Source organism: Paralichthys olivaceus, chromosome 15 (assembly GCF_024713975.1).
Source record: "Paralichthys olivaceus isolate ysfri-2021 chromosome 15, ASM2471397v2, whole genome shotgun sequence".
In the NCBI taxonomy this organism is placed as follows: Eukaryota; Metazoa; Chordata; class Actinopteri; order Pleuronectiformes; family Paralichthyidae; genus Paralichthys; species Paralichthys olivaceus.
Genome location: NC_091107.1, coordinates 19,453,104 through 19,466,915, shown reverse-complemented (window position 1 = coordinate 19,466,915; position 13,812 = coordinate 19,453,104). Strand labels below are relative to the sequence as shown.

Below are 13,812 nucleotides of genomic sequence, written 5' to 3'. Positions count from 1 at the left end.
TTTTTTTTTTTTTGGCCATTAGTTCTAATGATAGAGAAATATACATAAGGGTCACCACATTCTATACTGAAGTTCACCTTCTTCTGAGAGGTCTGCCATCTCCTGCGGCTTTAATTTGAAATCATTCAGAGGCAAAATGGTTGCTGTTTGATCTATCCCTTATTACATTGCTTCATACGAATTGGTCAGGCAGCCTCATGAATTCATTCATCTCCATAAGCTTTCTCAGCGCCACTTAGTCTTTGTGTAATCTGGGTGAGACCCCTTATCACTTCATTTGCACAAGCAGGAGACTATCAATTCCTGTCTTGTATCTGGGCCAGGCAAATTAGAGCAGAGGTGTTTGGATGTGGCCAGAACGAGCTGCAGTGACAAGAAACTGATTACACATTGAAACACCATGCAGGTGTTCTATTTCACACCCTATATTTACAATATTAGCAGGCATTAGTTAAATATATTTCCTGCTTTATTGCTCACACTCTTTTTAGTACAGATGACAATTGACAGGCAATTTTCCACCATGAGTCACTGATGTATTGCCACTGTGAAAAGAGGGACACTTAAAAGCATTTAGCTGGTGCCTGGCTCCACACAGCAGCCTCATAAAGGCAGACAATGGCTGAGCTTAATAAGAAACAGAATGGATCCCATGAGTGCAGAGGACCCATCAAGCTGGGGAATTTCATTTAATTTCCCCAGGGCCATCTATGTCTTGTACACATAATTAGAGCCCAACATGCAATGATCCTTGTGTTTTGTCAATAATTCCCCAAGGAGCAATCAGGACAAGGGTTGGACATGCCTCTGTGACCTGGGCTACTTGCAACAAGCTCAGCCACCTAATTACACCGCCTCTAACAAGCAGTGTGGTGGTGATGGTGGTTGTAAGAGAAACACGTGGGGGGGGTAGGGGACCGGCCTGAGCCCAAGAATGAATGGTGTTCAGCTCCTCCTCAGAGCCCCTGATGTCATTAGGACTGTTTGTGGCTGCTGCCATGCATGCTGGGACAGCGTCGTCATTCTGACAGGCCTGCTCTCCATTTACCTCATTTAGGAACCTCCTCTGAAGTTACTCACTGCCTCGGGTGGCTTACACAGCAGGACATGGTCCTTTATAGCTGTTATTTGCTTATGAGACGTCTGCCTTAGATTTCTGCAGGTGTGGTGTAATCATTCATATGTCAGTGATTACAAATACTACTAGCCAAACGATACTGGCCAGACCATTTGAAAGTTTGTCAGTGAGAGAGTTTATTACATCATTATTTCACACATTATTTTCAGATATCGTTCAGTTCATAATTCCCTGGAAATACATGATGCACAACTACAACATGTTAGCCACATAGAGTTCTAATATGATGACTATTACTGACTTGTTACTGACTTATCAAGCCAAAGGTAAAGGTAAATAACACAGTGAAGCTCAAATATCAAATTAAGCAAAAACAAACTCTGTAAGAGCCTGTTTAGAGAACTATGTTCACAGAACCTTTGGGGGAGAGATTTGTTCTTATTATTTTTATCAACATCATCTCTGCAATAGACTATCAGTCTACAAACCCCGTTAATTTGGTATAATTCACACTGTTTATGTTGAGTGCACTGAGTTTGCTTTTGTCAATTGCCAAATAGCAGACAGAGAAATCCTACCTCGGCTGCAGGGATAAAGCCATTTTCTGTGGGTGAGCTGAGGTTGCTGTGGATAGTGGAGAGACAGAGAGCCAGCAGCCAGTCAATTCTGAAGCAGGATGCCTGCAGAAATCATTGGCTTGACAAAAGGGCAATGAGGGGGCACGGGGTTTGTGTGAGAGTCACTGGCCCAGTTGCTGGGGGGGATTATGTGCAGGTGAGCCAGGCCTTGACTGACATTCGCAGAGTGCAGCGAGAAAGTTTAACCTTGGCGTGTCAGAGAACTCACTCTCAGCAGGGAGAGAGGGCAGACAGTGAGACAGTGAGGGATGAAGAGAAAGTGTGTGAGAGAAAAGAGATAGGCTCTGCAAAGGGCTTCCTGCATAACAACAACCAATTTTTTTTCCATAAGCGGCCTGTTTCCAGAGACACTGATTTGAACCCAAGGTCTTACTCCATGCATTATTAAAGACCGGTAACTGGCAACACTGCCTCATAAATAGAGATGAGGACAGACACCTGAGGAGCCAGGGCGCTGCTCACTCTTGATCAGCCACAAATCCACCAGCCTAACATGACCCAGAAGGTTCTACAAACACAGTGCGCCGCAGCACTCTCTTTTACCCAGCAGCCCTCTGTTTTGTTTCTGTCATTGCTCCTGACAAATGGCAGCATATGGCGGTAAGTACATTACTGTGCAGGTCAGTGATGTTAAAAGTTTCGTCTAACTCAACATGTTTGGCAGCATGGATGTTATTTTTGGCTTAGGGTATTTTTAGCAGTGCTGCTAAAACAACAATTGTGATATGATTCGAAATATAAGGAGATTTAATTATGTGCTTAACAGATGACTATGAAAATAATTGAATTACTAAGAATGATATGCTATGGCTTCCAAATCTTATTGATACAGAAGATTTGTTGAAAGGAGACTGATTTTCACAACTTAACCAGTGGAAAATAATGTATTATACTATACTACACCTTGATATATGTTATCTTTTTTCATATGTTTCTTTTTCATATCAGGTCAGGAAGGATGGAAATGGCTTTTTATTTGCAGGTGAACATCTCAGTCAAACAACATATTTATGATTTTTGTTGCTGATTGATTGATTTTCTATTCCCCATGTTCTCAGCTTGTGCTGGGAAATGAATCATTGCCTTTGAAACACGATTCACTGCTGCAACTGCCCCCCGATTCTATTTCAAGGACTTGGCAACCTTGTCCTATTCAAACGTGTGCATTATTACCTTTTATTGTTGGCTAAGTATGAGTGTCGAGGTTAAGCACTATAGATATATAGATAGATATAATGCACTGGGCCTTGTGTAATATCACATCTCAATGAAAAAGTCAAACCTTCTACAATGATGGGTTTAAACATCACAACTGCCAAGCACAGATCTATTGAATAAGATCAGGAGCTATTATAAAAAAACATTGGCGATGGATTTTATGGAATACAAAGCGAGTTGATTGTATTCTACTTGAATACAGGTGCATTTGATGGTCTGCACCGTTGCAAAAAATAATCATGGTAGTGTGTAATCTGTAGTGGTCAAAACACTTTTGTGCTCAAAATATATTTCTTTTGACCATTCAACAAATATTTAATAGCTGCATACCAGAATAAGAGCATATTTCTGAAGCACCCAGTTTCGAATAAATTCAAAGTTTTATAAAAACACCAACAAGATGCCTTTTTAAACAGTAGACACAGTTTCAGACTTGAACATTTTCTGCAAACATACTGAACTAGAATTACCGCACTGCGGTTGTATGCCTCTGCCAACCAGTGCAGTTTCTGTGTATACACCTGTATTTCAACATACTTTTTTTCCAGATTGATATAAAGGTCACTGTAACCTTTACCTTTGACAACTGAAACATAATCACTTTATCTATGAGTGCGAGTGACAACTGCTCAAAAGTTGAAGAAATTCCCTCAAGAAGTGTGGAGATATCACATTCAAGAGGCAGAAACACACTTTTTTGAAGCCACAGTGACCTTTTACCTTTGGCCACCAATTTCTATTCAGGACATCCTTGAGTAAAAGTGAATGTTGGTGCGAGATGTGAGTAAATTAACTTTGGGCATACCTGATATATTGAGTTAAAATCAATGCAAGGCCATGTCACCTTGACCTTTTGACCAATAACCACCAAAAATCAGTTCATCTTTGAGAAGAAGAGGATGTTTGTACAAAACTGGAAGATATTCCCTCAAGTTGATCTTTATGATATCACATTCAAGAAAAACATACTTTGAGAGGCAACCGTGACCTTTGGGCACCAAAATCGAATCAGTTCATCAGTCCAAGTGAATATTTGAGGAAATTCCCACAAGGTATTGTTGAGATATCGCATTCAAGAGAATAGGAGGGACAGACAACCCGAAAACAATGCCTCTGGCCACTGGCTATAACTGGTGCAGAGGCATGAAAACAATTGTTAGCAGTTATACAAATATAGAACTTTTTTGCTTTTATGAAGAAAAATCCTGCATTTGTTAGTTTCCTTAGTTTTTGTCTGACAACTGATGAGACCTCTCTTTTAAGATAGTACTTGGCTGTGCTGCTTGTGAAAGTGTCTTGATAACATGAGCTGCTGATGATCTGACATGATGGGCATTTGTGAAACTTTGACTTCTTCACCTTTAGTGAATATAAAAATGAATAGAGAAATGTAATGTCCCACTCAGTACACTAATCTGATCATTCTCTTTTGAATCAGAAGTATTAATGCTACAGAAAGGTATTGAAAAGTGCACGCTTTCCTGATGGCATATATACAAATTCCAATGGCTACTGATCGATTTAAATAAAAAAAGCTCTCAAGGCCAAATTTTGAATAACAACAGAAACCCCTAAAAACGTTTTTAAATTTGTTGGCTTATCAGTCTATGTCTAGTCATACAAAAGGTTTTATTCTTCATTTTGAATTTTTTTTTACGACATATATCATTGCCCAGATCTGAGACTTGAGTGTTTACAGGTAGAGATGTTGTGAGAGATTGAGGATTAAATGATCTGGAGCTTGCTAAAGGGGGAACAATAACTGTAGGAGGATGGTGGAGGGTCAGAGCCCCAGAAGCAGGGCAGCATGTGTTCACAGACCCTCAAAGCCACTTTCAGACATGAATTCCGGAGAATGGGGTCAAGACTTGAGTTAGCCCTTCACAAATAACGAACATAGTAGGTCCGATGATCCCAACACCACATATCTCTGCAGCGTTCAGGTGAAGGGTGGAGCAGCAGGCTGAGGTCGAAGGTAATGTATTAATTCAGCTACGGAGATCACATGTTTTTGTTACAGCACATCTACACTGCCGTCTGCCCTTATCAGAGCTTTTATAAGGGGGCCGGCATGTGGTACTCCAGATAATGTCTGGAGCTTCTCACTCAGAGATTTGTGTTCTCACGTACAGCCTCTCTGGAAAATTTCAGGAGATTATCTGGAGATCGGTGGATGCACAATGTGTTTTGTGTGTGCTGTATACTTCGAAACATTAAGAGCGATGGTAAATTCAAGATAGTTATGGTGATGGATATTCAAGAAAAGGAAGGAAGGAAGGACAGCTACATAATTTGAATAAGCTTCATGCAAGTGTCACTCAGACATTTAATAATAAGTCTAAAAAGTAACTTTAATGGTGGAACATGTTGACATGCAAGGGCATGTTGCCAGTAATGATGTGGTAAGTGTGGATTTAAGGGTAAAAATATGCAATCTGTTGGCATGGGAATACAACATCTTATTTCAGACCAAACAAAAGGATGTGGAGTTTTGTCAGTGTGATAGTCGAGTGGTGAAATGTCTCTACTCTGACCTTCTGTCCCATGGCCTTTTGCTCCGCAGTGTCATTACTGTACTGCTGGGCAGATGGGCTGGACTACGACGGTGGTTGGGAGATACTACGGAAAAGGAGAGGTTACAGGGGGAGGACACAGTGGGTGTGTATTTGAGTATGTGTGCGCCTATCTGGGGAGTGATGCTGCCTACTGACCTGGTCATCCATCAGGCAGCCCCCCCATCTACACACACACACACACACAAAAGTGTGGCTCTCTGCCAGGCCTGGAATCTCCACATTAATTTCTCATCTGTGGCGCCCTAATGAGCTCCGCCTGCTCGTCCACCTCTGAGACCCAACTGATTATCAGACAGGGGACAACCATTTGTCAATGGCAAGAGGTGGCATTGACACTGCTGACCTTGCTACCAAGGAAAGAAGGATATAAAAATGAGGGGAATAAGAGAAGAGTAAGAAAAGGATAGAAAAGGTAAAGAGATCAACAGATCCAGAGTGCCACTGTGTGTTCTGGTGAGCTTTGGGCTTGTATGCATGCGCCTCAGAGGGAGCAGGGATTTGCCGGTTATTGGATGGAGGGGAGTGGTGTAGGTCTGCGACACCAGCTAACCTTAGCAAGGGCTGCTGGGACAACGTGGGTATCTATCACAGTGGCAGCCTTGAGACCCAGACCGGGGGAAAAGCCACAGAAGTTGCCAGGGGAGGGAAAAAAGCTAGTAAAAATTTAATGCACTCCGCAGAGCGGTCATGTCATACTTGGTTATGGAAAATAATCCCAGATGCCTGCAGTGCTAAAATGGAGCTGTAATGTGCTCGCCTCCTAACCCGGCCTGACAGCCATGATGTACGACTACCATTACCGGAAAATATCACTTCAACTAACCCGTGATCCGGCTCCGCTAAGGGTCATATTATCCATGAGGAACAAATTACACTCCCCCAAAGTAAATACAAATTTCCTACACTGACTGGGTACAAAGCACAGAAGGGGGAAGGGGCAGGCGGAAACGTTACCTATGACAACGCTCAGCAGAGTGACAAGGATGATAAAGTACATGACAAATCACTGGCTGACAGGGTACTCTAGTGCAATCAGCCTCAGCCTCGGCCTAGCGAGCACCCACTCAAGCCTGTAAACACTACTCTCTTCCATTGGAGGGGGCAAAACACATAATCTTTTAACGCTGACAAGTTGCTCTCTCCTTTTATTACTCATCCTTCCCACTGCAGTGGTAAGAGGAAGGGTTGGGGGGGGGGGGTGTAAAATGGTTTTATGTACAGTGCTGCCGAGTGATTGAGAAACACGACTCTTGTGCTGTAATTGCCTGAGGGCAAACACAGCAAAACAATAAAGGAGCAGAAACAGCAAATATATTACCTGTTCAGATCTTTATTTTATGTCAAGGACAAACAGGTTCTCTCAGCTGCTCTTAAGCACCCACTTAGATCCCTTGTCTCCAATGAGAGCAAAGCACAGCAAATTACAGCACTCTGTTGCATAGTCATTAATAAGCACAATGCATTTCTTAAAAATGGCATTTACAGCTTGCGGCTGCTGATAAAGCAAGTAAATAACACTTAGTAAAGGTGTGGTCTCTATAAAAAAAAAGCCCAGAGGCAAGAGATGGAGAAATAAAAAAGCTGCAGAGTGATAAAGTCGAGCACAAAAGCCCTAAGTAACACAACAGGACAACAGTTAAGCTGGAGAAACCACTGCCTGATATTCACACTAAAATGTTTGAGTGGCAGTTTCAAGGTGCCACTTACTAGCAAAAATCACTTAAGCATAAGCAAGTCCAGACAGAGTAAGTGCCTGAGCGCTCTTGACAACATTACAAAGACAGCAGAAATTCGAAGCTGCCAGGTTCTAATCAAAAAATTCACACTGAGTGAATTTCTTTGGTGCATACATTTTGCAAGGTTTTTTAAATGTATATTATGTGTTCTAATAATTTCCAGAGCTCTGGATCATACACAGTGAGGCTTTCACTGCCCCCCTCCTCAAAAGGTCTCAGATGGTGGACAACCTGTTGGTGTTAACTTCACCATGACACAAAGTTGTATTATTGGGGCTTTGTTGGATCCACATGAAAAACACCTGAGGCTATGGGGCTCTTTTCAATGTGATTTCTTACCAGTGAAGCAGAACATCGTAACTGGCTCCAAATGAGCAGGTCAGTTTTACCTAAGGAAATTACTTCCCTTCCTGACTGTGGAGAGGATGAGAGCAAGAGCACTTTCGAAACTACGTGATTTTGACAGACACAGGTTAAGAGGTTCGCTAGAGCCAGCACTCAAGTGCAGTATAGGTTGAAAAGAAGGCAAACCATCCTGTTTTACATTACGAATGAAATGAGCAATAAATGTTGACATACTAATGCTTTACTGCAGTTTCTGCAGATTCGCATTTCTCACATACAACATACAGCTTTAAGGTTTAACCTTGCCCTTCTAATTATCTGAGCTCTGACTGCTGTATAGGCCAACTGCCAGAGAAAAAGTAAGAGTGGCGGTTCTGGGGGCCTTGGCTGAGGTGCCAAAGAAAACATATATGGTGCTAATGATACCAGTGTTGTGTGACGAGTGACTACAGTGAGTGTGCCTCCTACCTGTCTCCCAGCGTGCCATTAACATGTGCGTAATGTTGGAGAAGGGCCACCCTACAGGTCACTTTGTAATGAGCTAATGCTCTGACAGTTTGCAGACACAACCACACACACACACCCACACACAAACACATGAGGATTGTGTGCACACATTCTCTGAGATGCGAATAGCTGTCTCTTATCAGAGCCTGGCAGCTCCCGCAGACACGGCAGAGGTCTTCTACACCAGGCAGAACATGATTTCTCCTGGGAACACTTTTTCCATTTCCTGCTTTTGAAGGGAAACTAAATAAGTCACGTTTGTCCTCATCTGAATACATTTGACCCATTAAAACGACTGTGCTCTCCTGCGTCCTTCTCTGCTGCGGTGTTGTAAAGTAGACTGCGGCGCCCACGGAATGCAAATGACAACAGTGGCAGTGGGCGTAGCGTGCCCGGCGCCTGCCAGGAGCAGATAGTGGCAGAGGTGATCTGGACTGAGGAGGGGGGGTAAAAGTGATGAGTGAGAGCTTCAATTAGTCCCTCACATCAAGGAAGAATGCATAAGTCAGCCTGTCATAGGGGTAACCTATTTACTAATTCACTCCTCTGTTACTTTAACACACAATTAATCAATGACAGGAAGGTGTAGTCAGTGCTGTTCATCAGGAGCATAACATGAGCCAGGGTGAATTAATACAGTCACTGAGGGGATTACAGCTCACCATGCTCTCGCTCTCTTCCTGAAACAAAAAGGAATTGCCACCGAGACAGGAGCAATTTAAATCGACAACACTGAGTAATGACTCAATTTGCTGCACAGTCTAAACACCACAAGCAAATGGCATTACTAAATCATTAGAGTGGATCTAGATCTCTAGTTAGAAGTCACTGGATAATATGGCTGCTCTTAGAATCTATGAGTTATGCTCAAAATACCTGGAAATTATAAATGGAGCTGCACAGAGTTCTGCACAGAAGGCTTAAAACAAACCTGCAGATACTTACATGCATTATGATATTGTAATAGATCAGACCAGAATTCGACAGCTTCTATTCAAAACATTTCAACTGTAATTTCTAACCATGAAACGTAGGTACACATTAATCAATTTTTTCTGTTTGTTCTGAGAAAAAAAATCAATTTCCATTGATGCAATTTGAGCTTTACAACAGAATATGTCTGCTATCTTCTTACCATCAAAACTGACCAAAAGATCTGGATTGGATTTGACCCAATTTACAAGCATCTTTAAGAGACAGGTCAATGGAGCATGCAACAGTTAGATTCTCCAAACCATCTCCAGAACTCAGTCACTGATGTGCTGAATTTGCAAAGATGACCAGACAAGAGACTTTGCACTTTCTAGTACATTCACGTTCATGTCTTCCACAGGTTATTAACCTGCCTAACATCTCCACAGATTCTAGTATTTGTGTTTGTTTTGCTTATGAGAAATGACAAGTATATAATCTGGTGAGCACTCTTACAGTCCCAGGACAAGACAAGCAACATTGGTGAGACTTTTTCAAGTGTCCACCATCAGTCCACCTGTAAAATAGTCATCCATATTGCACCTCTTAGCCAAATGTTATAGACACATAACATTGTGCACAGACTCCGCTCCAGACGGAGAGAAACCTCTACATTTAGTGATTCTGTGATTTTCAGTACCTGCACCATCAGGCTAAACCCCTGCAGATTTTCAAAAATTATTCTGACTATTTCCATTGAACAGTGTCTTCCTCAGTACTTGTATAACTGGGTAATGATCTGTGTAAATGTCTGGTATTATCCTAAAATATAGAGATTCTGTTAATTCTAATTACCAAAAAAAGGAATTGACAGATGATATACAGATGTACAAATATAAACCCTGTACTATATATTGTCAGTGCTCAGCTTTAAATAAAACAAAGCCTGCACCCTTAGCTCTGGCTTACACAGCACTCTCATTTAAATGTCATCCAAATCCTAAAAACCCAGAACAGTTCGATTTTGCACATTATTAAGTCATTTATAATTAATGCACAGCTAATTAAGGATTTCTCAGTCATTAACAGGATGTTGAATTCTAATTACATTAAATTTGCAGCCTTTAAAAAGTTGAATAATTAAACCTCTATGATCTGATTGATTTGATAAAATGCCTTAAATACAATACAATAGGAAAAAAAACTGTTAATGACAAACTTACCGTGTCCTTGTCAAAAGTATGTTTAAAATCAGGCTTACCTTGTCGTCTTGGTCACTCTCTGTGTCGCCCTGCAAAAAAAAGAAAGGCAACAATGAAACTAGGAATTCTTTGTCTGCATTCTTGTTCTTGCTTGAACTGTATTCATTTCCAATACATAATCCAATTTACCTTTGCAAATATCATATCTTATGAGGTATTTAATAACAAACTTATCACATACTCATATTTAGTGTGTGAATATCATTAGATCACATCATTAACTTGCTACGCAAACTCTGGCATGTCAAACAAATAAACTGCCATGCCCTTGTTGAAACCTATATATGAAATTCAGACAGAGCAGGTATCTCAAAACACTAACCACCACTAGAATTATAATTCCATGATATGTGTTCCTGCTTGAGGCTGGGATGGAGAAATGACAAGAGGAGGAAGGGAACTTTGTAATGGAGGGAGAAAAAAGTGGTTAGATTTCATTTTTTCTTTCCAATTTCAATTTCAAGGTCCACTTAATTCTTTATCAACTAATTAGTGTAATGCTGGGTGACTGGCGGCCCTCAACGTTGTGCATATGGCTGAGGTGCAGAGAAGCACTGGAGTCAGTAATGAAGAAGGCACTGGGGGGGATATGGGCAGAGGTTTGTATGGGGTGTGTGTGTGTGTGTGTGTGTGTGTGTAGGCTGGGGGATCTGGAGTGCAGGGAGGGGCGGGTGGGTGTCGATTAAAGGAGGGAGGGGGTGAACGAAGGTGGTACAATGACTGACAGCACAGGGAGTTAGCGACAGAAGGCATAGCCATTTTTTCTTACTCTCTTTTCTTTTGCCTCCATCAAATTTTTTCTTTTTTTTTGCTGATCTGGGGCCCTGCAGAGCTCAAAGGTACCTGACTGAGCTCGTTGTTGGTCTGCTTCTCAAGTTGGATGGTAAATGGGGCCTTGCGAGCTCAGCAGGAGCATAGCATCCAATTTACAGGCCTGTCCCACATGGCCCCAGGGGCCGCCTGCGGCACACTGCCATGATGGTCAGCTCCAGCAGCTCATAAATTATGCAGAGGCAATAAACGCACTGGGCAAACAGTCCTCAGACGTTCTCCCGCTCTCCATTTCTTTCTCACTCTCTTTCTCCACCGCCCACAACATACCACCCCCCATTTTTAATACAGTGTGCAGAGAGCCAGCAGCCCTATAGACTGTGCGCTGGAAGAATAAATAGGGGAAGTGAAAGACAAGTGCAGATTTTGATTACAGGTGAATGTCTGTGTTATACAAAAAGCAACACACTGTGTGCATCTATTTTCGTTTGTGAATAAATGGGCGTGTCAACCATGTATCACTCTCTCTTGTGGCCTCCCACACAGGACTGACTAATGTAGCAGCAGACAGGATCTGATGAGCAGCACTAGCTGTCTCAACTGCTTCCATGTATTCAGGCCTCTCACAAAGTGACAACAGTAATGCAACCAAGAGCTCATTAGCTGCTTCTCTGCATGTGCACACTACATACCCAGGAACCCAGGCACGCAAGGGGTTCAAATAATGGACATCATTTTAGATTTTCCACTGTGTTGTGATCCATAAACCACTACCAGCCTTTCTTTCTCATGTTCCCTTGTTCCGCTCTCTCTCCTTTCCCCTCTTCCCTGACTGTGCAGCCAATTGCTTTGATTGCCAAGATAGAAGCTGGCTGGAATGACTTGCCCTTGCTTGTGAAGCAAATGGAACATGCTAATGGAACTCATCGTATTACCCGATGCAAAAGTGCCATAGCTCATTACTTTAAGATAAAAGGATATCATTGTAGACGGCAAGCAGAATTGACTTTCTGTGCTACGACTTGATGATGATTTAATCAACTGCTCTCTTTCACTTCTCATCCGAGCGCCTGTCGCTTTCACAGGTGCCACTAAACGAAGCACTCACACGGATGGTGGGGGAGAGAAAAGAAAAGAAATTGCTGTCATTACTTTTTTTTTACCCTAGGAATAGAGGTATGCAAATTTCCCAGAGCGACAAAGGATGGAAAAAAAGGGAAAACTTAATAAAAATTGAAATTCCTTTATAATGAGCAAGGTAAAAAATCCTGAGATCAGGCCTGACAGGCAAGGGCAGGCAATCTGGTTGTCCTTACAGTGCAGACACCAAAGCTCCCTCAAAATCACTGCTGAAGCACAAAGTAAAAAGTAACAAATAATAATAATATCTCTGAAGACATGAAAACACATCTCAGGCATACAAACAAGTCAGAGCTGTCACTCACAGATAAGTTATCATAGTGAACTACTGCGTTGCCTCATGCATAAAGCAACCTTAGGCAGGGGGAGAAGAATCCCTGCATATCTGGATTTTGTTTTGCTCCTTGAATTACTCCTCTTACATTAGAAACAGACAGAAAGCTAGAAAGTCTCAGCTTTGTACTTGGCAGTTGGAAATGTCATGAACGATTGTTAGACCTCATCAATAATAACTGAGGCACGGTATTGTTTTTTGGAGGTAAGCCTGAGCTAAAAAAATCTGTTATTGCCATGATTCTGGATAACATGAATACATGCTGTCAGGTGGGAATAAATAAGTCTGCAGAACTTTGGTTAACTGTAATATCAAAAACACTTTATATCAGTCCTGGGGGGACATGTCTAATGAAAATAAAAAAATGTATATGAGAGAGTTGACTGACAAAAATGAATATATTGTACTGAAGAGAGAAAAAACCAACAATGGAGCTATTGAGATTAGTGGAGTTAGGTCTCCAACAGGCAGAGTTAGGAAATTGGTCTTATTTACAGTCGTGTACAGTAAGGAAACCATTAGTCTTGGGAGGGGACTGACAAAGAAAACTGATACTTTACACAGGCTGCTGCTTTTTACACAGGGCCAGCATTATACTGTACAGCTAGACCCTAGTGTTTAGTTTAAGTAACACAGGAATGTCAAACATTAGCTTCAGCTCTAAGAGCTGTTGATGTTGGCTTGTATCCGGAGCACTTCTGATTGCCCCCCTGCTCTCACCCGGGCCTCTCTTTTGGCTGAGTGCTCTTACAAATTTCCCTACGCTCTGTCCAAGCAACGAGGCTTTTGTTTATATTGGTCTGAAAGTAGGAGTAAATTATTCTTGTCCTAAATCCTCTCCAGCTGAGTGTTGTACTGGTCCAATAGACGGATAAGAAGCCATGGGCTGAATGCTAAATGATGCAGCTATGCTTTCGTCTGTAGCAGCAGGGATCACCAAAGTCTCCTGCCAGAGCTACCCGCAGAAAAACGTCTGTACTAAAGAGGTAACCACATCACACAAGGATGCGTGCAAGGCAAGTATGCCATGTTCCCCTTTCCAACATAACTTCCTGGAAATTCACTGGTCTACAAACACTAACAGATGTTCAGTCAATCAAGAAAAAAATTACATGCATAAACGATAATTCTGAAGGCAAACAGGGTATGTTTAACAAGTTTATTATAATTTCTGATTGGCTGTTTCCAGTGTTGTCTCTAATCTAGTATTTTCTTAAATGGCACCTTCTTAAGTCTGGATCCATGATAGATTCATATTGCCGCTCCCATGAGTAACATTAGCCTCAGGTTATGCT

The 13,812-nt window shown here is 41.8% G+C and overlaps 1 protein-coding gene across 15 annotated transcripts in view; it reads right to left on the bottom strand.

Annotated features, from left to right (window-relative positions):
* Positions 1-13,812, bottom strand: part of auts2a (activator of transcription and developmental regulator AUTS2 a) — a 285,358-nt gene that overhangs the window by 85,471 nt on the left and 186,075 nt on the right. For all 15 annotated transcript variants that reach the window (XM_069539833.1, XM_069539832.1, XM_069539831.1 and 12 more), the window contains one exon: positions 10,272-10,301. In XM_069539833.1, the coding sequence (XP_069395934.1) occupies positions 10,272-10,301 (30 nt within the window). The remainder of the gene's footprint in view (positions 1-10,271; positions 10,302-13,812) is intronic.